General features: G+C 48.6%; 1 protein-coding gene across 3 annotated transcripts in view; it reads right to left on the bottom strand.

The window, feature by feature from the left end:
* Positions 1 to 1,203: 1,203 nt before the first annotated feature.
* The window catches only part of LOC118393385 (methylcytosine dioxygenase tet3), a 68,604-nt gene continuing 45,270 nt past the window's right edge, over positions 1,204 to 24,537 (bottom strand). For all 3 annotated transcript variants that reach the window (XM_035786019.2, XM_052461737.1, XM_035786020.2), the window contains 9 exons: positions 19,727 to 22,691; positions 17,625 to 17,715; positions 11,247 to 11,340; positions 10,044 to 10,252; positions 9,571 to 9,721; positions 9,282 to 9,371; positions 8,600 to 8,737; positions 7,677 to 8,037; positions 1,204 to 7,279 (listed from right to left, as the gene is read on the bottom strand). In XM_035786019.2, coding sequence (XP_035641912.1) covers positions 5,520 to 7,279; positions 7,677 to 8,037; positions 8,600 to 8,737; positions 9,282 to 9,371; positions 9,571 to 9,721; positions 10,044 to 10,252; positions 11,247 to 11,340; positions 17,625 to 17,715; positions 19,727 to 22,691 — 5,859 coding nt within the window. In that variant the 3' untranslated portion in view covers positions 1,204 to 5,519. The remainder of the gene's footprint in view (positions 7,280 to 7,676; positions 8,038 to 8,599; positions 8,738 to 9,281; positions 9,372 to 9,570; positions 9,722 to 10,043; positions 10,253 to 11,246; positions 11,341 to 17,624; positions 17,716 to 19,726; positions 22,692 to 24,537) is intronic.

Genomic DNA, 24,537 nt, shown 5'->3' with positions numbered 1-24,537 from the left:
AATGACATTTTTTGTTGACCAAATTCGATTCTCTCTCATTGACGACCTCCATACAAAAATTCCTCACTTCGTGGTCATATTTTCACGTACAGATTTTGGGCTGCGTAAACCCTCTCACTTCGCCTCTTCCTCTCTGATGAAATGAGACTCTCCTATTCCTCTTGCGTGTCATCAGGCAAATTATGTTTACAGTGGTGTATGCCAAAAAAAAAGTGTAATTTTTTACATTTAAATTAAGCAAATTAAATTAGTTGTGCAAGACATTTTATAGATAAAACGAGACGTATCTTCTTCTTCTTCTTCGGTCATGCTTTAACCTCAGACCTCCGAGGAATCCTTGCAGGAAAGATATCATCCCATTATGAGAGAAAATAGCGTAATTGCATCAAAGTACACCCCGCAACTGATTGGCAACTCTTTTGATTTGGGTGATGAGGTTGAACGATGTTGGATTGGACGTTGCATGATGTTTAATTCGGTCCAACGTGTAATTTGTTGACCTGGTCAGTGGTTATTTGATTGGTACAGTGTACAGATGGGTAATGGAGGGCGAGGCAGAAATGACAAGGTACTGTGTCATGTCCAGAAGTCGTGATAGAGGCAAGGCACGATGAGGTGCAAAATACATTTTATTCACAGCTAATCTGTCCTGAGTTCCCTCCAAATGGGAACGTGTCTATTTGTGTGATTTATTCTCTGCTATACTTCCAATTTGAATGGCAGCTGATCTCGGTGAATGAAATCATCATATTTTGCATATCATTGTGCTTTTCCTCCTGCTGCTGGGCTCTTGCTGCAAGGTCGTACATGCGCACACACACAGAGACAGACAGTCAGACAGAGACAGTCAGACAGACAGCAGGAAACAGTGAGAGACAGACAGACAGACACCACGGACAGACAGACAGACAGACAGACAGACAGACAGACAGACAGACAGACAGACAGTGAGAGACAGACAGACAGACAGACAGACAGACAGACAGACAGACAGACAGACAGACAGACAGACAGTGAGAGAGACAGTGAGAGAGACAGTGAGAGAGGCAGACACAGACAGAACATAATATTGCTGTGCTGCCACCACGTGGACATGAAGAGGTAACTGAACTGTGCTTTGAGTGATTGTTATTCTAGTTCCAAACTAACATGCTATAAGTAAAATTGACAAAATGTTTCAAAAAATGTTGATCATACCACAAATGATTTTCATTTTTAGCTTTTTATTTATCGCGCAACATAAAACAATATTGTGGTTTGTACCACATACACTATGTATTCACATAATACACCATACAGCTACAAAGAGAGACTGAACAAAAACAAAACAACTTTTTTACATACTGCATACTTGACATGAAAAAATAGAACCAAGAACAATCTTTGAACTCAAAAAGGAATGTAGCTGCCAGTTGTGGTGTTTTGTTTGTTTTCTGTTTATTTGGGGCAGGATTTAAGCTTGAGCCCAGCTTGAGAACTGAGGGGGGTATAAATTGTGATAATATTTGTGTGTGTGTTTATGAGAAAGAGAAAGGGGGACAGAGAGAGGGGGGAGGGAGAGAGGGGGGGTGAGGGAGAGAAGGAGAAAAGGATAGAGAGAGAGAGCTGGAAAGTACGTGAGGAAATATGTGAGATGTGTAAGCAGTTAGTGAGTGTATAAGTACGTAAGAAAATAAGTGCATGAGGGAGAAAAATAGCGTGGGAGTACATAATTGTTCCAATATTGTTCCAATATTTTAACATTCTCCCCTCACCATTAAAATGTACAACATACCCAAAACAGTCATGTTTAATAGAATAGCTTCCGCACATACACTGCAACAAGTTTTCAATTAAGATAACAGTCTGTTCACTTCAATATAATATGATCATTCAATCCCCATACCAGTTAAACGTACCTTATGGGGACAAGGATTAATAAAAGTGTATGTATGAAATGTGTGAGTGCTTCAATTCAACAGTTGTCATTTTTTGTTTTGTTCACAGCCTTGAACATGAATGGGACGTTCCCATAAGATCAGCACCGGAGCAGTTCCCCATCCACTGAAACTGACATATTTAAAATAATAGTTCCTCTTATCTAAGAGCTCTAGAAAATATCAGTGATATAACCCCCCCCCAACACACACACACTATTCCACGGGGGGGCACCATAGCACCATAGCACCAGCCTCCTTTGAGCATGTTTCTGTTGTTTCCATCACATCTTGTATAGAAATGTACAAAATTCATCTGAAGAATATAATGACCGGCACCCATTATTACATACGGATCATAAATATGCCTGAATCATTATAACTGTGTGTGACTCATGCATTGTCGTTTTTTTAAAATGGGGGAGTTTGTTCTTAAAGTGAGAATAGAATACAGTTGAAACAGGATCATGAGTAGTTGTGAGACAAAGGAACAGGCATATTTTCCAGCCCAGTCCCTAAATTAGTCAAAGTCCTGTTGGTCATATCTGTGACAATCTATGACAATTAACAAAAGACAAAATTACAAACTATATTACCAGGTATTACCTGGTGTCTTCCAGTAATACACTGTACCTTCAGTCTGGTACTACAAGTGTTAAGTTGTCATGGTTTTTCATTAGGGTTACATCGTTTACTACTGTTATAATCACTATCATTGATAATAATAACCAACAACCACATTAAAAATGAGTTACGGGCGGTGGCGACCTCTCACCTCATAGTCTAACACAATGAACAAGATCGACGGCTGGGGCTACACCTCACCTCTGTCACTAGAGTTCTCTCACACATTTCTGATGAGTTTGATTCTGCACCTGTTTGATTCTCGTGTTTAAAAAAAAATGTAAAAACATATTTTGAGCTCTATTCAATCCGTATCGTTGAAGCGTTAACAGATTTCGTGATAGAAATGTAGTAATTTCCGATTGCGCCGAGATGTGACGCATTTAGTGGGAATGCCGTCTCTTCCAACACCAGACCGTTGCGTTTAAATTTCAATTGGGCTTTACCACTGAATTCCTGCGATACGGATTGATTTACAGAGCCCTTCGTTTAGCATTGGTTCTCAGAACGGATAGCTAGATATCATACTCAGGTTTATAAGCAGCCTGATTACTGATTAGGTCTATCTCTTCTCACGAAGGGGGACTGGTTGGTTGCTGTCAGAGGTATCGTGTAGTACAGTACTAATGAAAACCGGACAGCAGTATTGAGTATACATCTACAGACACAACAACATATTGGAAATCACTGTGTTGCTTTCTGCTGCTGAAGGCTGTCTGACATACTGACTGGACTTAAAAGCCTGGAATCATTCATGATTTAGTCATTATCCCTCACCAGTTAAATAATCTTACCTAAATATTTTAAATATTTACATTTTTTTACCCACCCTCCAAAAAAAAACACAAACCAAAAAAACGAAGCTTCAAGTTGTCAATAATCTGTTATTTTTTTCAAGATTAAAAGTGCTTTTATAAAATCTTTTCTTCTGTATGTACAATTTGTATTACCTATTAAAAAAAACGAAAAACAATCATCATTATCATGTAATAAATAAGAATAAAAAAGTGGATTAAAATGACTTTAGATAAGAGAGCACACAGGGAAGCTGTGGACTAATGTTCATCATGTTTCTCTGTCCTCTCTGGTGCCTGTGTGTGTGTGTTTCTAGCTTTTTGCAACCATGACCAGTGTCTCTGCAACGTTGAGGTATAGACAGCTCTATATCGACAACTTCATAAGCACCAGGGTTTTTCATCTCAGAAGTGAGCACCAAGCAGGCTCTGGTTCTCACACGCACACACTTACGCACGCGCGCGCACACACTTACGCACACACACACACACACACACACACACACACACACACACACACACACACACAAAAGCTAAGAGCTGGATACAACATGCAGCATTGCACTGCACTGAGTGAGAGGCCTCTCTAACAGGCTGAGGAGGATCTTAGTGCAAGATGTGGAAAAAAGATTCACAACCTCTTGTAGCCCAGTCCACTGTGGTGCACATTAGACAGAGACACATTCAACCCACTGACTGCAACACTTGATGACTTAGGGCCAATGCAGAGGCAGCCAGGATTGGTGAATAAGGTTTTACTGGCTCTGTTGTGACAATGTATGCATAGAGACAAACCTAGCTCTGCTTCAAGACAACAAACAGCACCATGCAGAAGCAGGACTGACTGACTGAGCCCTTGGTGTGTCGACATGCGTAGAGAAAGCACCAGTGTGTGTTTAGGAGTGCATTTCTGTCCACACACTATTCCCATCTTATGTCTCCGGTTTCAGTGTAAAGGCCTTGCGTGGCCTGTGCTGCCTGCGGTCGTTGGAAGGACCAGACTTTGGTGGCCATGCCTCGGTGGTTTAAAGCAGTAAGGCATTGCTCTGTGCTGGCTGGATGACAAGAGCTTTGTGTGTGTGTGTGTGTGTGTCTGTGTGTATCAGTGCACCATTTTACAGGGGCTTACAGGGGAATCATAGAACTGGAGGGATAGATCTCTCAACCAACACCTGAAGGATGATGAGGACTTCCAGTGCCTGTTGTTCTACTCACTCTACGTCTATGCCATAGAAGCACCCAATTCCTTATATTCAGCATCTAGTGCCATGAAGAGTAGAGAAATGGAGTGACTGACGTCCTCCCTGTGAAAAGGATGAAGGTCAACATGAAGCACCAATAGAGTGAGGTGGATTGGTTGGGTGAGAGGAACAATGACGAGAGAAGAACCCTTCTCTTCACAGCAAGGCAGACAAGACAGGAGTTTTTTTTAAAGAGTTTGGGGACGTTGCTAAAAACCAGATGGTTCAGAGAAGGTTCTGTGGGTGGTGGCGTTTCTCTTCACTCTTTTGGTAATGATTAGTGATGCAAATGTTTAGAGTTCCATGCTGGAAAGACTGTCTTGAGGAGCCTTGCAGTGCTGAGAAAGGCCATTCTCCAAGTACAGTCACAAGAATGTCAAAGGCCTAAGAAAAAACAACAAAGAAATGGGCAGATTTCCAGAAATATGGGAAAAAAATAAAGATCCGACTGAGAGACAGAACCCCTCGGGGGAAAACCTAAACCAATCACATCATTAATAACAACATGAATGACAAAACAACCATATCAAACAAATCAACTCAGCGTCATAAAAATAACAATACCTGTAATAACAACATTGACAGTAACAATAGCAATCGTAATAATATTGATAACAATAGTCATAATTAGGAGGATCATTAAAATTCTATGAAGAAGGAGAAGCGATGGAGTCCCCCCGCGGAGGAAAGAGGACGAGCACCACAGGCAGCGTGTCTGTCTGGCCCAGGGTCTGGTCCAAACTGCTGCCTGACATGAGGTACAGAAACAAACAAAACAAAACGAGGAGTTAAACCAGTAGTCCCCCTCCTTCCAGCCCAGAGGAAACAGAGCAGGAAGAGAAGGATGGAGAGAGACACGGGACTAAAGGAAGGGCTGAGACACTCCTCCCTGGCCTGCTCAGCCCTCTCTCCCTCCACCAGTCTGTGTGTGTGTCCATCCATCCTCACACAAAGTGGCTGTAGGGCCCGGTGAGGGTGGTAAAGGCGTAGGGGGATACAGTGATGGTAGAGGTGGTGTGTCGCGTGGAGGCCAGCCGTGTCACCGGCCCCTCTCTCTTGTCCGTGGTCTGGCCAGGCCCCGGGCTGGCCCCTGCTGCCGTGGCCCCCAATTTGCGTTTCTTCCCAGGTTTGATGTCGTCGTAGGGCAGCCCCAGTAGAGCTGCCTCCTGCTGCCTCTCTCTAGCCCGCTCCGCCAGCATCTTCATCTTGGCCTCCCAGATCCACTGACCGTGGCAGGGCTGGTTCATGTTCTTGTGCTGGTAGAACACCAGGGAGATGCGGGTGGGGTGAGAGCGGTCGGGCCTCTTGAGCGGTGTGGTGGCGTGCAGCTCGCGCCGGGCGCACTCAATCAGGATGGACCCGTGGGCGGGCGCCACCGCCACCCCTCCAATGCTGGGGTCCAAGAAGTTATGCTCGCTGTCCGACCACCGCTCTTCCTCCTCGACGTTGCGAGGAGTCTCAGCCTGGGACTGTCCATCCGACTGCTGTAGGGCATCGGGGAACAAGCGTCCCTCTGGGGCCGGGGACGGTGTACCTGCCATAGAGCCTCCGGAAGACTTCCAGGCCTTCTCCTGGAGCCCCAAGGGGGTCGAGCCCCAACTTTCGCCCCCCTTGGACCACATCTTGTCGGGGAAGCCTCCGACGGGACTGGGGCTATAACCAGCAGGAACCATGCCCATGGGCCAAGCCTTGGGCTGAGGGCTGGAATCAGGGCTGTCCCAGTGGTGGGGGGTGCTGGGGTGTGAGGAGGGAAAGGGGGACGGGGGTATCTTTATGGAGGGGGACGGGGAGGGAGCAGGGGAGGCCGTGGGGGTGTTTGGGCCATGGTAAGAGTTCCACTGCTGGGAGTATGGGGAGGGCTGTTGTGGGGGATGCTGATGCTGCTCTTGGAGGTATGGGGACTGGAAAGTCTGGTGAGGTCCGTGCTGGTGAAACTGCTGCTTGTCTGAAGTGAAGGGAGCCTCCGGGAGGCCTGGTGGTTGGAGGTTGCCTTCCCAACTGCTGGGCACCCTAATGCCGTTGGGCTTGTGCCCATGCCAGGGCCCTCCAGCAGCACCAGGCTGAAGGGTGGTGCTGGGCATGCTGGGACAGCTCTGGGCATTGACCTCCTTATAAACTGGCATATCCATGGGCTCTTGCTTGATGACGGGGGTCCCTCTGTAGGAGGGCTCTGAGGAGGCTGAGGAGGGACGTGATTGGTTGTAGTCAGGCTGGTGAGGGTGTGGGTAAGTGCTGCGTTGGTGTTGGTTGGCTGGGTCTCCGTGCTGCTGCTGCTCAAGGTGGCCTGGGCTCGAGTAGGAGTGAGCCAGCCTGGCCTGGAGGCTCTGAACGTCTGGCTTCTTGTCCACAGGACTGGGGGAAAACTTGGGCCCCATGTGGTGCCAGGAGCCGTTGCAGCCCTCGTAAGTGAGCTCATGGGGGAAAAGTGTGCTAGGGTTGGGGTGGTAGGTGTAGTAGCTATAGGGCAGTGCTGCCGGTAGATTAGGGCGGTAGCCATTGACAGGGCCTGGTGGAGGTGGAAGTGCAGGGGGCTGGCCATTGGAAGAGAGGCCTCCCCGTGCGTAGTAGCCAGGGCGGGAGGGGTAGACGTGGTAGGGGTCAGCAGCCTGGGCAGGGTAGCCCTCCAGCTGACCATGGAAGGGCTGGAAGCGCTGGTCCACTGGCTCCTTCTTTATGGTGGGCTTCACCTCCTGCTTAGGGATGGCTGTGGAGGAGGGAAGATAGAGGGGTGATAAGACGGGTAAGATCAAGCGGTTTTAATGGTTGCCTTGGTTGGACTTTTGGGATTGATGAGTTTGATTCCTGCATGGGCTGCATACTGTAAGCCGACTAGCTGTAGGTGTTAAGTGCAGGTCGGTTTAGATTAAAGCATCTACTCTCGGGCTCCCCAACTGGTCGACCATATGTTCCAGCCCCCTGACCGGCCGTTCAAGAAAAACGATCCCTGATCTGCTCCATAACCACACTATTATCATCGTACTGTAAAGCTGGTTGGAGTTCTGCTCACAATACTAGAGTGATGGGTGTATTGTCATAAACCTCACAGCACTCATAAAGCCACTCTCCTACATGTTTATAGTAGAGGTCAGAGGTCATCTCACCTTTATTGCCATTCTGTCTGACAGGGGAGCCAGCGTGCCGGACCTCCATCTTGATCCCGGGTTTCTCCGGCGTCTCTGTGGGCGTTGGCGGCTGCTGCTTGCCCTTCTTCTTCTCGGAGGCGCGGTTCTTAGCGTCCAGGCGGCGCTGGCGGCAGGACTTGGCGCGCTCGGGCAGCTTGCGGACCTCGCGGCGGAAGTTGTTGAGCACCTGAATGGCGCCTGTGCGCATCTTTTGACGCTGGCCCTCTTCGCTGCCGAACTCGTCTGTGAGGGCGGCCTTGTAGAGGGGAAGTACGTGGAGCTGCTCGTCCTCTGGGATCTCCCCCACCGCACGGTTGTCCTCTTTCGTCAGAGTGCACACCTGGGGGTGAACAGAGGGGTGTTAGCGTAGCGAGAGAGACTGCGTAACTGCTGTGTGTCGTACAGTTGTCCTGCACAGCTTTCACGTTTCATGTACGGTGTGTGTACGGTGATACACTGGCCCACAAAATTCTTACTTGCAAGTTCCTTCTCGACAATGCAACAACAATAAGAAATAATAAAAGATAAGAACACGAACATAAAGTAAATGGCTCAGTAGAACAGAATAAACATTTTAGCACAAGTACAATACAGGAAGGCAGAATTTATAGTCCAATATTTACACGTGCTTTGTGGAAGGGGGGATTGGGGGGCAAGTGCACCTGGACTGTACAGGGGGAGTGGTAGGGGTGGAGGAAGGGTTAGGGTGGGACACTCACTGTCTGTTCTATCCTCATGTAGTCAGACACAGACTATACCAACCCCAATATGCCCCCACACACAGCGGAGCATCCATACAATGTCCACACATAGAGAGGGAAAGAGCGAGAAAGAAGATTGACGACAGAGAGCGACAAAAAGAGAGAACGAGACAGGGGTAGAGGTAAGGCTGTGTGTCGTACCACAGTGCAGCCGTTGTAGAGGTTGTGCTGGTCCTTGTGGGCATGGGCACAGAAGTCCATACAGGCGGTGACTCCGGAGAACGGCCGGCCTTCCTTCAGACCCAACCTGCAGTCTGTGGCTTTCGTCTCATTCTGACACTGAGGGACAGGAGAGGGGACACAAGTTGGGTTAGCGTGGTTTTATTCTACAGACCGTATCTAGCACTCATTGCAGCCGTGAGTTTTTATTGTGCACTTTTTGGAGGGAAGTCTACAAAATAGTTCTCCAGCGGAATGTAAAATCACTGAGGGACACAGGGAAGAGGACGGCATGTCCCAGAGCAACCTGTTACTGTACACAACAGATCTAACACATAGCATCCTTCAGCTTGTTTTGTTTACTTTCAGAGGGACCGTCTACTATGTACAGTTCCGGTGCTGTTCTCAGTTAGGTGTACACTCTTAGAAAAAAGGGTTCTTCGGCTGTCCCCATAGGAGAACCGTTTTGGGTTCCATGTAGAACCCTCTGTGGGAAGGGTCCTATAAATGAACCCGAACGGGTTCTACACGGAACCGAAAAGGGTTCTTCAAAGGGTTCTCCTATGGGGACAGCCGACGAACCCTGTCAGGCTCGAGATGGCACCTTTTTCCCCTAAGAGTGTAAGTGCAGGTAGGTGATGGTGTGTGAAAAGGCTGATGTTACCTGGTTACTGTAGGCCTGTGGGGCCAGCTGCTTGTACAGGGGAGCCACCTCAGTGGCCAGATCCTGGAAGTTATCCCTGAGTTGATCCTCCTAACATACACACAAAGACAGATACCCTGGTAGCTCAATCACAGTGTTAGCTTAGTGTGGTGTGGTGAATAATAATAATTGTACACAGGTGGTTTGTAGTTTTTGGATATAAAAGCAAGGAAGGGAGGCATCTCTTGTCTGTGGAGGCTGCACAACCTTTTTCAAGTCTCAGTAGTACAGATATGGTACTACACATTACCTCTTGGGGGTGGTCTCCTGCTAGTCTGAACTTGCGTGGCGTTTTGCTGCGGGCGTACTTGCAGCCGTTGAAGTACATGCTCCAGGAACAGCCGAAGGAGAAGGAAGCTCCACAGCTGTCGGGGTCCTTGCCTTGGCACGCGCACGTACGACTGCAGGCAGGCAGGGGGAGACAGAGAGCACGAACACAGTCAGCACCACTCACAACCCCATCAGACACTCACAAGGTAATGTTCATCGTTCAGAAAGCCTCAGTGCATTGAATGTCTATTGAAAACGACAATGAAGTAGTCTGCAGTCCATAAGTAGACTAACTTGCTCATTTATTTTCATGCACAGAAGTTCTGTCTGAAAGCCTCCCTCGGTGCGCCATCTAAACATTTTTGCACTGCTGAGTTTACTGCTAATTTAAGAAGAATATAAGCATATTCAGCCGACTCATTCGTGGTTCTGTGAACGTTTCCTGTCACTCACTCGTCGTTGAGTCCACAGCGGCGGCTAGTGGGGTTGCCGAACTGTGTGAGGGTGGCGGAGAGCTCTCGATAGAGCTTGTCGCCTAGCGCCCGGGGCACGCCCTCCCACGCCATGATGAGGATGATGATGAAGGCGTTGGGACAGTGGTGACCCGCCCGGGGACGCACCAGACACAGCAACTTCTCTGTATCACTGCCCCGACGAATCACCTGATGGGAGAGGGGAAAAGACAGAAAGGGAGGCGGGGCGAGAGAAAGGGAGAGAGAGAGTGAGAGATTGACATCCGAATTCTTCTCTACTCTATCAATAGTGTCTGTTGAGAAGCCATGAAACCGTTAGCAGGGTGTCAAAGAGAGTGACAGAGGTAGAGACCTCCAACTGGGCAGGAGAGGGCTCAGGGAGACCCCCTACTGGACCCCCTACTGCTTTACTGTCTGAGGGTGAGGCTGTGGTGTTTGTCTACTACCATCTCCTCTGCTCTACTCCCCCTCATTTTCACTAATGGCTATTAGTATATAGAAGGAGTGAAGTGTGAAATGTCTGTTTGGTTTTACAATGTCTGGTGAAAGTTGTGTGTTGACAAGAAATTGTTTGTGGTTACCTACACTAGTGTGTTGTGTCAGCCCAAGGGCCAGTCTGTTTGTGCTACCATGTCAACCCCCTGTCACTCATGGTCATGTTTGGCTTGGTAATGAGACCAATAGAGTTGGTTAGAGCACACAGGTGTTGACACACAAATCTGGAACCGGGTGTTGACACACAGATCTGGGACCGGGTGTTGACACACAGATCTGGGGCCAGGTGTTGACACACAGATCTGGGACCAGGTGTTGACACACAGATCTGGGACCGGGTGTTGACACACAGATCTGGGGCCGGGTGTTGACACACAGATCTGGGACCGGGTGTTGACACACAGATCTGGGGCCGGGTGTTGACACACAAATCTGGGACCGGGTGTTGACACACAGATCTGGGACCGGGTGTTGACACACAGATCTGGGACCGGGTGTTGACACACAGATCTGGGACCGGGTGTTGACACACAGATCTGGGGCCGGGTGTTGACACACAGATCTGGGGCCGGGTGTTGACACACAGATCTGGGGCCGGGTGTTGACACACAGATCTGGGACCGGGTGTTGTGTAGGGTTAGGCTTTGTTTGTTCTGTGAGAGGTAGGTTCAGTGTTTTATGTACTCACCCACTTGGCGATGGGACATCCCTGAGAGCTCTTGCCTTCCCGGCCGGTGTAGACTACCTTTTCAATACGGATAGCATCTCCCTTCTCTCCATACCTGCACCGAGAGACAGACAGTACAGTGTGAGTGTATGTCTTCCTGAACACAACAGCTCAACTGATTTGTTTCCAGTATAAAACGTTCCCATCGTGCCTTAAAACACCCGTTAGCTGTGGTATATTAACTAATGGCATTATTGGTTAGTAAGCAAGTTGCCTATGAGCTTCTGCATGACCATAATGCAAATGTTTGAGAGTTGAAGGTGTCTTGTCAAACACAGAAACCACAAGCTGGCTGGCCAAGAGGAGTGTTCACAGGACACCGTTGATATTCACAGAGGTGAGACGGGAGCAGCCAAAGCCCAACATAATCTGACCAGAACATTGTTAGCCAGTGTGTCTGACGAAGAGAATGAAACCCGAACCCTTCAGGGCCGTCCACGCCGTGCGATAGCTATAACGATAATTATAACCAAATCATTTTTGTTGTTTTGTCTTTATCGTTCTAGTTCAAGTGAACAGGAGCACTCGAAGCTTCAATGAAAACCAGAAAGAGAGCGGAGATCGACTAACGACAGCGACGGTTCGTCCCTGTCCCTCCGACGATAAAGTGTTGACAGCCAATCAAAAGACGTGTTCTATTGAAGAGTTTGTCCATGGTTCTAGGTGTGCGAGGCTGCTTGGAACAGGAGAGAAGGCAACGTGCACAGTAACGTTGCCTGAATAACTGGGCATGTGTGAGCATATTGGTGGCCACATTCAATTGTAGGATGACTTGGGAGAATGATCAACGTCAAAACAGCGCCTGTCTGTACGAGAAGTCCATATTTTCTGATGGTATCTGTTAATAATTGAGAAACAACCTGACAAAATACACACTATGACGACGAGCCTGCTGATGTGCCTTTCTGGACCTTGTCAACTGCAAAGAAAAGTCCCATTAGCCTACTGATCCAAATGGCTGCATAATCAGGCCAAGGCTTTATGCAGTTATTTCGGCATGAGTCATTCAAAACAGGACGTTGGAGCAGTTACTCAAATTAGCATATGCATCACTGCAGTTTTACAGCCCTGTAGAATGTGTACTCACTTGATACAATAATACATTACTCATTGCACTGTGTCGTTGTCTCCTGGGTAGAATAATGTCCTTGTTTAAAAGTAATCAACAGTGGAGCTTTGTGTGCCAGAGGGGAATGCACATATTTATTTATTTGTCTTGCACTTTGACAGGTAAATATGTATAGCCCTACTATTTAGATAATGACTGGCCTAATATTTAGCTTCTTACATCGGCTACAACTCTAGCCTTTCTATTCCAGCTGTTCCAGTGTGCAATAGGCTATATGGCTACAATGGGCTATATGGCTACAATGGGCTATATGGCTACAATAGGCTATATGGCTACAATAGGCTATATGGCTACAATAGGCTATATGGCTACAATAGGCTATATGGCTACAATAGGCTATATGACTACAATAGGCTATATGGCTACAATAGGCTATATGGCTACAATAGGCTATATGGCTACAATAGGCTATATGGCTACAATAGGCTATATGGCTACAATAGGCTATATGGCTACAATAGGCTATATGGCTACAATAGGCTATATGACTACAATAGGCTATATGGCTACAATAGGCTATATGACTACAATAGGCTATATGGCTACAATAGGCTATATGGCTACAATAGGCTATATGGCTACAATAGGCTATATGACTACAATAGGCTATATGGCTACAATAGGCTATATGACTACAATAGGCTATATGGCTACAATAGGCTATATGGCTACAATAGGCTATATGGCTACAATAGGCTATATGACTACAATAGGCTATATGACTACAATAGGCTATATGACTACAATAGGCTATATGGCTACAATAGGCTATATGGCTACAATAGGCTATATGGCTACTCCACTATTGCTCTTCTGGTGAAATCGCAGGAAAAGCTATAGGCTACAAAATAGGACATTTCTTTAGCACTTTTTATACTAGGCCTAATATCATTTTGTGGAGAGAAGCAGGCCTGCTCTTGCTAAAATGTAAAATAGGCCTTGGGTAAATGAACTGTCAGTTAAGGAGAGAGAGTGCGTTGGTGTGATCCCTTTGGCCGGTTATGATACTATGGTTGCACTGATGCATTGCACATGGTTGCACAGGACATACAGAACGATGAGCACAGTGGAAAAAAAAGATCCAAGTGAATTGACAAGCATAAGAAAAATGGAGATCGCTTGCAAACGACTTGAGCAAAGAGGCAAGCAATGTCACGTAAAAGACGTGCGGGCTAAACAGCGTTTTGTAGAACTGCTACATTCAAATACAAGTTTCAATATTATTTTTCATTTTCATTGGTTTAAATAGTACCGCAAAACACCAGTCTCAACATAAACAGTGAAGAGGCGACTCTGGGATGCTGGCCTTCTAGGCAGAGTTGCAAAGAAAAAGCCATATCTCAGACTGGCCAATGAAAAGATTAAACTGGGCAAAAGAACACAGACACTGGACAGAGGAACTCTGCCTAGATGGCAAGGATCCCGGAGTCGCCTCTTCACTGTTAACGTTGAGACTGGTGTTTTGCGGGTACTATTTAATGAAGCTGCCAGTTGAGAACTTGTGAGGCGTCTGTTTCTCAAACTAGACACTCTAATGTACTTGTCCTCTTGCTCAGTTGTGCACTGGGGCCTCCCACTCCTTTTTCTATTCTGGTTAGAACCAGTTTGTGCTGTTCTGTGATGGAGTAGTACACAGCGTTGTGCGAGATTTTCAGTTTCTTGGCAATTTCTTGCAAGGAATACCCTTCATTTCTCAGAACAAGAATAGACTGATGAGTTTCAGAAGAATGTTCTTTGTTTCTGGCCATTTTAAGCCTGTAATCGAACCCAGAAATGCGGATGCTCCAGGTACTCACCTCGTCTAAAGAAGGCCAGTTTTATTGCTTCTAGTCTAAAAAAGGCCAGTTTTATTGATTCTTTAATCACAACTACAGTTTTCATCTGTGCTAACATAATAGCAAAGGGTTTTCTAATGATCAAATAGCCTTTTAAAATGATAAACTTGGATTAGCTAACACAACGTGCCATTGGAACACAGGAGTGATGGTTGCTGATAATGGGCCTCTGTACGCCTATGTAGATATTCCATTAAAAATCTGCCGTGTGCAGCTACAATAGTCCTTTACAACATTAACAAAGTCTACACTGTATTTCTGATCAATTTGATGTTATTTTAATGGACAAAAAATGCGCTTTTCTTTGAAAAACAAGGACATATCTATGTGACCCCAAACTTTTGAACTGTAGTGTATATATTTTTTGGTGGGGGGGACATAAAAGAATGTAAAAACTCCAGGAATTCAGCTCAAAGTGATTTTACTTTAAAAAATCTGTCCCCAAGTATTCACACGCATAATAGAGATACGTGATAATATACAAATGTAAGCAACATGTCGATCTTGTCTTATCGCTGCAACTCCCCAACAGGCTCGGGAGGTGAAGGTTGAGTCATGTGTCCTCCAAAACACCCGCCCGCATAACCCGGAAGCCAGCCGCACCAACGTGTCGCTGACATCCGAGGCCACCCTGCAGGTGCCCGGCCTGCCACAATGAGTCACTAGAGAGCGATGAACCAATTAAGGCCCCCCCAGGCCAAAACCTTCCCCTAATCCGGCGACGCTGGGCCAATTGTGCACCGCCCTATGGGACTCCCAATCACGGCCGGTTGTGACTCAGCCTGGGATCGAACCCAGGTCTATAGTGATGCCTCTAAAACTGCGATGTGGTTCCGTAAACCGCTGCAGGCCCCAAAATTATGATGTTTTAATCAAACATTATACCTGTTTGAGCTCCTTGCGTTCAATTTGCAAACGAGAAATTATTTGTAAATATGTTTTGGCCCCCCGACCATCTGCTGAAGAAGAAATCCTCCCGCGGCTGAATCTAGTTGATGACCGCTGGCCTACAGTCTGCAATAGGATGCTTTGATCAGCCGATTGACAGGTGCACTGCAGAACCATAAACTGTTGTAGATGGCCCTTACTCCAACCTTAAACCTGAACCTTACTCCAACCTTAAACCTGACCCTTACTCTAACCCTAAACCTAACCCTTACTCCAACCTTAAACCTGAACCTTACTCTAACCCTAAACCTAACCCTTACTCCAACCTTAAACCTGACCCTTACTCCAACCTTAAACCTGACCCTTACTCTAACCCTAAACCTAACCCTTACTCCAACCTTAAACCTGACCCTTACTCCAACCTTAAACCTGACCCTTACTCCAACCTTAAACCTGACCCTTACTCCAACCTTAAACCTGACCCTTACTCTAACCCTAAACCTAACCCTTACTCCAACCTTAAACCTAACCCTTACTCCAACCTTAAACCTAACCCTTACTCTAACCCTAAACCATAACCCTAGCAAGCGGTTGCATATCAACATGTGCAGTTGATCATTTGTGGATAGTATGAGCCAATCTCTTGATCATCTATAGGGAACTATCCAAATCAAGTGTAACCGCATCCCTGTGCGTTGGCTTGGTATATGTGTATGTGCCTTGTTAGGTTCTGGCGCGTGTGTCCCTCGCTGCACAATGTGTAGAGAGATGTGGCTGGGTTAGCTACCAGAATTACTCAGACGTTCCTTCTTCCCTGTGTATCATACCTGTCATGTTGATAACGTCACCCCTGACCGGGTCTATCATGGTGGGACACATGTGGCTTTGTCCTTAATGGGAACTCATTCACCAATCATCAGCCGGTCAAAGTGTGTTGGCTCGGCCTCCACAGGGGTGGGCCAATGGGGTCAGAGGTGAGTCAGAGGTCAGGGGGAGACTATGGAGGGCTTTAGTTCTTACGTCATCTCTCAAACAAAGAAGGCTCTTCCTCCTCTCCTCACCTATCCCCCCCCATCCATCCTGATGAGTCACTGGTCTATAGAAACAGTCCTCTGTCAATATAATGGCCAGTCACTCTCAGTCCCGGTCCCCTATACAACAATGTGTGGGACCCAACCTAAGCAGCCCCCCCCATGTTTAGTCAGTGAAAACTCAGCTGCCATTGAACGATTCCTGTTTTGTCAGTTGATATTTGCGTAAGTATTAGGATACATGGTAAATGTGATTGTTTCCATTCCCTAGTTTCACGTTACCATTCTCCCAAGAGGAAACTGAGTCTATCCATTCCCTAATGCAAATGTACTCGATTGATTCTCATTCTCTCTCTCTATATATATATATTAGTGCAGACAGAGAGATGTATATATATATATATACACACCTCTCTCTGTCTCCTCCTCTCATCTCTCCCTGCCTCTCCTTTCTTTGTCTCTTCCTCTCATCTCTCCCTGCCTCTCCTTTCTCTGTCTCTTCCCCTCATCTCTCCCTACTTCTCCTCTCTCTGTCTCTTCCTCTCATCTCTCCCTACCTCTCTCCTATCCTCTCTGTATGCCTAGCCCTCTTCTCTGTTTGGTCTGATCTGCTGATGCGGTTATTTCCTGTTCCTCCTATTGGATTCTGGGTCAGGGATTCCCTGGGGACAGGATCACAGGGGTGTTAAGGGGGGGGGGGGAGTAGGAGGACAGCAGCACTGGGGAGAGAGAGCAAAATAGAGGGAGGCATGGGGAGAGAGAGAGAGAGAGAGAGAGAGAGAGAGAGAGAGAGAGAGAGAGAGAGAGAGAGAGAGGGAAGAAAAGAGAGAGTGATGCTAGCTCACAGCTGTGAGAGAGTTTGATGCCAAGACTCTTGTTCATAGGCAGAGGAGAGGAGAGAAGGAATGGAAAGAGGGGGAGAGAAAGGGAGAGGGAGAAGGGGAGAAAGAGCGAGCAAGAGTGAGAGAATGTGAGGGAGTGGGAGAAGGAGAGAGAGAAGGGGAGAGAAAGGGAGATGGGGAGAGAAAGGGAGGGGGAGAGAGAGGGAGATAGAGAAGAGAAAAGGGAGACAGAGAAGGAGAAAGGGAGAGGAGAGACGGAGAAGGGGAGAGACGGAGAGAGAGGAAGAGGGGACAGGAGAGAAGGAGGAAGAGGGAGAATGAGAGAGAGACTGAAGAAGAGGACAGCGAGCTCTGCTCTAGGTGAATCGGGAGACTGCCATTGCCAGTTGCGTGGCTGTAATCTAGGGTGCTAAAATCCCTGGACAAGCACACCAGCTACAACAGTATTTTGTAGTGTTTCCTCCACCCACCCGTCAATTTCAGTCCATGCTCCTTTTCCCTGCCTTATCTAGAGGTAAATACTAGTATGCATCATACTCCTATGGTTTCTGAGTTATTTCAGTCTATGTCAGTCTCTTCTCTAACAGGTATCAAGTATGCTCCAGAAGTCTCACCTGGTCTCCATCAGGTCTCGTATGGAGGCCACAGTGGGCCCAGAGCCCAAATGATTGTAGTACGGACCCTCATCCTTCTCTAGGATTTGCTCTGTAAAGAGAGAGAGAGAGAGTTACAGACAGAGTTCACAATGCAGTCCAAATTCAACCAACATTGTAACTTCCATTTGTATGATTTGGATTAGTGCAGGACAGTTCTGTGACATTGCAGGTATCAGAAGTAGTCGTGCCCAATTATTCAGATCTAACAAGCCATGGAAACAACGAGGAACCATAGATTGGTGTGACTGATGCCAGATGTAAAACCACACACACTTCCTGTATCCTGTGACTGACTATGTTATGACAGGGGAATAGTGGTGAGCTTCTGAATAAAGGGAGAGTCTGGGTGAGGACACTAGAAAAGAAACAAGGGTGTTTGAGAGAGTGAATGAGTCAGTGTGTGTGTGTGTGTGTGTGTGTGTGTGTGTGTGTGTGTGTGTGTGTGTGTGTGTGTGTGTGTGTGTGTGTGTGTGTGTGTGTGTGTGTGTGTGTGTGTGTGTGTGTGTGTGTGTGTGTGTGTGTGCGCATGCCTGCATGCAAGCGTGTGTGTAAGAAGGAAAGCTAGAGTATGAGAGAGTGTATCTGAGGTCACATTCCTGTGACAGTGCAGGGAGGAACCAAGGCAAGGCGTGGTCAGAGAGAAGCAGGAAATACTACACAGGACTACTGGCCTAAATAGTGTGTGAGAAAATAGTTGTGTGAGGGGGAGTAGTGGTTCCATGTTTGGAATCAGCAGACTAGAGGGATTTGTAAAACTATGCTTGCTTCTCTGAGAGAGAGAGAGAGAGAGACAGAGAGAGACAGAGAGAGGAAGAGAGAGAGAGAGAGAGACAGAGAGAGAGAGAGAGAGAGAGAGAGAGAGAGAGAGAGAGAGAGAGAGAGAGAGAGAGAGAGAGAGAGAGAGAGAGAGAGAGAGAGAGAGGTGAAATAGAGGGGCGAATGAGTCCATGTGTGGGTGTGTGAGGGAGTCAGGTTACACATGGGGTGTTTCTGTGTGGTGTTGACAGGGCAGTGTGTAAATAGGCTTCACTATGGAGACCCGTTGTCTGGTGGCCTTTTCTCTTGGTAACAGCCTTACAGCACACGGCATAGCAAGTGTTCCCTGCAGCTGCTCTCTCTCTCTCTTCTCTCCCTCCCTGTGATCCCTGGTCAAAAGTAGTGCACTAAATAGGGCACGCAAATAATAGTGCACATTTGGGAAGCGGACCGAGAGGCCGTGTGACACTTTGTCAGACATGTAGCCTAGACAGTGGCCTGCTCTGTGCTGTCTGCCAGCCAGACCCTCACAATGGACTCCTTCTGGTGTTGTATTACTCTCACCGTCTCCCTCTGAACCTTGCACTGTAGCTGACTGGAGAGTAGAGGCCTGCATCACACTCACCTCGGCAGCACACAATCCGGCAACACAAACACACTCCGGCTGGCATCACACACATTCTCAGACACACTCATGTGATGTTCAGAGAGAGGAGCTGGAGCAGAAGTGACTGGGCCACTTGATGTATACCTCTTGATAAACTGGGTGGTTGGTGCCCTGAATGCTGATTGGCCTACAGCCATGGTATATCAGACCGTATACCACGGGTATGACAAAACATGTATTTTTACTGCTCTAATTACGTTGGTAACCAGTTAACAATAGCAATAAGGCCTCAGTGTTTGTGATATATGGCCAATATACACGGCTAAGGGCTGTGTCCAGGCACTCCACGTCGCGTCGTGCCGAAGAACAGCCCTTAGACATGGTATATTGGTCATATACCACACCTCCCCGGGCCTTAGCGCTTAAATATACCTGCTGCTGCCTGCTGTATAGCATCAGCCACTGCTGTACAGTATATTTCATGTTTTCTAGTAATCCTAAATGTATGGAGTAAGAGGAGCATGTCTTCTATAGGAGTTTGTTTGTTTCTATACTAGATACTATATCGTTTTCTGGTTTTATTATTGTGTGCAGCCCAGTCACTGGGAGTGTAAAGCATGTGTAACTCTGGGGCCCAGCAGTGGTCGAAATGTAGCTACATTAAAACTGTGTAGTTCAACACAGACACACTACTCACCAACACAGTCGCAGGTGGGGAACTCAGCCTGGAGGTCCTTGGCGGGCATGTCTAGCAGGCTTTTAGTGGGCGTGTCCAGGTAGCGTAGCGGCGACTCCAGGAAGCCTTTTAGGGAGGGGTTGAGGGGGAAGCCGTCCTTAGTGGGGGTGTCGTCCTCGCCCCCCTCAGAGAATGATCCAGTGGTGGAGAGGACAGCCACGTTCCCATTCGTCTCGATCTTCATGCGTTTGGGCAGCGGGGACGTGGAGGGGGAGAGAGGCACGGTGAAGGGGTCTTCAAGGACGCGGTGCTGCTGCTGCTCCAGATGGACCTCTTGGCGCAGCGAGAGAGGCAACTGGGCCCCCTCGGGCTGCTCCTCCATGGGGCTCTCAATGGAGGGCTGTGTGGCAGAGGTGTAGGATGCTTCACTCACACCCCTTGTCACATTCTCCTTGTCCACCTCCATGTCCTGGTCTGCTGGTGGGGCTGTGGTAGAAGCTAAGGGAGTAGGGCTGCAGGACTGGGTGGCGGTGCTGGACGGTGACATGGTCCTGGCTTGTCCTGAGGTAATGTTGGGCTGGGCTGAGGCTGAGGGGGACTGGTCCTGAGGCTGGATCTGAGGAGGGCAGGGCACTGGGGCCGAGGATGAACTGTCGCCGAACTCTGCCTCGAACTGGAGGATCAGCTCCTCAAACTTGGGGTCCAAGGAGCTGAGGCCTGGTATGGACTGAGAGGTGGTGGAGGTCTGTGTGGCGCCGGCCTCCCCTGAGCTAGCCGGGGCGTCCGGGGCTGCAGGGAGAGGCAGAGGGGTTGAGACGGCTGGACTGTTTACAGAGAAGGCAGGAGCAGTGACAGAGCGTGCAATAGAAGAGTTTAAAATGGATACCTGAGATTGGGCCGGGGTTGGGAGGCCTGCAGCAGCCTGAGTGGGGTTACTGAGGAGGGGCAAGGTAGGGAAAGGGAGAGAACCTGAATGGGCGCTGGCCAGAGGCAGGGCTCCGATCATGGTGAGTGGAGACGGTTTTTGTATGGAGATCTGGCTGTGAGGCAGGAAGGTTGGCAGGGAGGCCTTCTGCTTGGTTTTCTTGATGACTATCGCCTTGGGTTTTGGACCTGGATAGTGCAGCATCCCTGGCTGCTTGAGGAGCGGCGATGTCCCCACCGTGCTCTTCCTCCTCTTGGGCTCCTTGGGCTCCTGCTTGATGGCCACAGGGATGAGGTGGCCCTCGGGGCCCATCTGTTGGGGCCACCACTTGCGGAGGTTCTGGCAGGCCTGGGTAGGCCGTGGAGGGCAGAGGCCTGGGGGGCCGGGGGGGTTAGAGAAGAGGTTCCTCTTGTGGTGAAGGTGCTGCTGCAGGGCTGTCTGGGTGGAGTAGTGGATGGCTGTGCTGCCCGCGGAGAGAGGTGGACCAGGGTACCCAGGCTGCTGCTGGCCGTTCATCAGGCCGTAGCGACTGCCCATGTAGGCACAGGCAGAGCTCTGGTACTCCCCAGAGTTTACCTCCTGCTTGACCTGAGGCATCCCTGGTTCCTGCTTGATGTGGTGGTGTGGGGCGGGCAGCTGGAAGGGGTCATTTATGTACTTTCCGCTGGAGTCCCCCAGTAGCTGTTTGAGTTCGGACATGGGGTCGCCAACGCTGTGGCCACCGGATGGAGGGGCGAAGTGAGACTGCTGGGAGTCTGAGTACATCATCATCCACCGGTTCCTCTGCTCTTGGATTCCCCCAGGGGCCTGCTGCTGCTGCCACTGCTGAGGGTGGGGGCTGCCTGCCTGGGTCTGCCCGGGGAAAAGCAAAGTGGAGGACGGGAGAGGGGAGGCGCGGGCCGGATGACCCTGGGACTGGGGTCTGTGCTGCTGCTCCCACGACCCAGAGCTCTGCTGGGGGTACAGTCCAGGGGGGACAGATTGTGACCGCGAGGAGGACAAAGAGGACATGGGGCCGGGTGAGGAGGGGAGCAAGCGGTTGCCGTGCTGGGGGTGTACAGGGGGTTGTTGGTGGCTGGTGGAGGAGGCCTGGGCAGGAGGGACCACAGTCTGGGGGGTGGTGGCAGACAGCTGGGTCAGGGCCTCGATGGCTATGGCCGTCTGCAGACTGACGTTCTTCTCCTTGGCGATGGAGAGGACCTGAGGGGAGCAGGGGACAGAGCCTGGGCGTTGGCCCTGTTGGTGTGGGTGAAGGGGTGGACAGGAGGGCGGGTTACCTCCATTGACATGGGGGTGAGGATGGTGGTGGGGGTGAGGGGGCTGTTGTGAGTGTGGTGGCTGTTGATGAGGCGGCGTGTCGGCGGACATCTTGGAACAGGGTGTGTTATTGTCCTGCTCCTCCCCTGCCCCCGCCTGTTTGAGCCTCTTTTCCAGCCACTCCAAGTAGTCTGGGCAGTCGGGCCCATCACAGTCACAGTTTGGGGGCTTGTGGCCATGCCTCGCCTGGCTCAGGGCAGTCTTCAGGGTGGTCTGCAGGGTGTTCAAGTCCTCTGGTGGGCTAGCCTGGTCCCCTCCCTCTGGGGCTTGGAGCCTGGCTTGAGCCGCTGCCCCCTTAGCAGTGCCCATCTCCTGGTTGAACTTTTCATACAGCTGGGCGGTGTAGGACTGGGCCTCTGGGATGGGGGCCAGGGAGCCCACATTAACGCTGGCTGAGAAGGCTACCAGATTGCGTGCGTCCTCCATGTCTGCCTCGTGGACGGGCTTCCCAGGAGTCCTACCACTACTGCTCCAGCCACTGCAGGGCAGCTGCTTCTGGGGTTGAGGGGCTTTGCCCTGCCCAGGTACCCAACCCTGTCCTGGGGGAACACTACCTGACCGATGGGGCTCCCTCTGGGTGTCCAGGCCGGCTCCACCCTCTTCATTGGTGTCACTGGGTTGCCGGCTCACCCCATTGGTCGGTTCCAGGCTCAACGAACCGCCTTCTTCGAGGCGGTCATGTGACCCAGTTTCCATCTGGCCTCCTCTTCTGGGGCCATCCACTGAACCAGTGTCCGAAACAGTCTGCGAGAGAGATAGAGGGAGGGCACAGATGAAAGAGGTTAGAGACCAGAAGAAAATTAATAGGAACTGTGCACCAAGTTGGAATAAGCAATAGCAATCAATATACAAAAATATATTGTTTTAACATGTTAAAAATAACAAGTATTTATTCAGTTGATGATCTTAGCTTAAAATCATACTCAAACAAAGCATTCACAGAGAAGGGCAAATCAAGATGTCATAATGATTATGACAGGGCACTGGCTAGAATCCATTCCTCATTTCAGATGTCTTGGTTTGGGTTCACACACACACACACACACACACACACACACACACGCACACACGCACGCACACACACACACGCACACACACACACACACACACACACACACACACACACACACACACGCACGCACACACACGCACGCCAGTTGGGGAAATGAATTAACTGTTGCTTCAACAGAGTTTCCACAATGATCAGTCACAGACCATGTGACAACATTGCGCAGTAATGCTCACGCTACTTACTACACACAGCAGTCAGCCCATGTAAAGATTTACCATCCCCCCAAAGGCACAAAGGACGACACAAATTATAATTTAAAAAGTAATCAAATATACACAATTCATGGCAATTACCTCCACATATCTGTTTGAGTCAAGGAAGAAGGAGGAGAGTGCTGTGAACTACGGGCAGCATTACTGCATCTCTACCATAAACTTTCAACTTCACTTCCCCATGTAAACATCAACATATTACCCGTGTAAATATTAGCTCTATACGTTGTCAATGACTGTCTATTAGCCAAGCGGGGTTCCTGGTTCCTGGTTCCTGATCCTGTGGTCCTGAACCTCTCCCTCCCTTAAGACCTTTATGACTGGGGAGTATCTATCTGTCTCTACGGGACTGCTGCATTCAACACCTGTCCTATCACCATGAGGTAAGGCTAGACACCCTCAATGAATGCATGATGGGTCAACAAACGCAATAAGAATGCTTCAAGGATCCAGAGAGCAAAGATGTAGCCAAGAGTGGTGTGGTGATTAAGCAATAACGCCCGAAGGGGTGTGGTATATGGACAATATACCACGGCTAAGGGCTGTTCTTATGCACGACGCAACGCGGAGTGCCTGGACACAGCCCGTAGCCATGGTATATTGGCCATATATCACAAACCCCCGAGGGGCCTTATTGCTATTATAAACTGGTTACCAACGTAATTAGAGCAGTAAAAATACATGTTTTTACTGTTGTATTTATATTTCCTTACTTATCTATTGTTCACCTAATACCTTTTTTTTTTAACTTAAAAATGGCACTATTGGTTAAGGGCTTGTAAGTAAGCATTTCACTGTAAGGTCTACTACACCTGTTGTATTCGGCGCACGTGACAAATAAACTTTGATTTGATTCGATACCTGTGGTATACGGTCTGATATACCACGGGTGTCAGACAATCAGCATTCGAAGCTCCAACCGCCCTGTTTATAATACCAAATCATGTGCATTGATGGTCCACGGTGACATTCCTGATGCCACTTCACAAGTGTGCTTCGTATGATGATAGTAGAGCTTTGTATGACTCTCACTTCCATTAGAGTCCATTAGAGATAGAGCACGATGATCTCATCTGATTGTTGAAGCTGCTCATCCCAATACATTAGCTGTGATGACATCACTGTTTACTGGAGCTGCAGAATGAAGGCTGCAAGGTGATAAGACAGACTATAGGGGAGGATCTGGTCTCCTGGCTCCTGGTTTTGGAGGGGGGAACTAAAAGTGACATTTCGACCGTGTAACCAAAGGACTGCTGTTGTCAAAACACACTTCAAACAGCCTTCTCAACACGACACTGACTTCAAA

Source organism: Oncorhynchus keta, chromosome 14 (assembly GCF_023373465.1).
Source record: "Oncorhynchus keta strain PuntledgeMale-10-30-2019 chromosome 14, Oket_V2, whole genome shotgun sequence".
NCBI classification, from domain to species: domain Eukaryota; kingdom Metazoa; phylum Chordata; class Actinopteri; order Salmoniformes; family Salmonidae; genus Oncorhynchus; species Oncorhynchus keta.
This window is presented reverse-complemented; position numbering and strand designations above follow the sequence as displayed.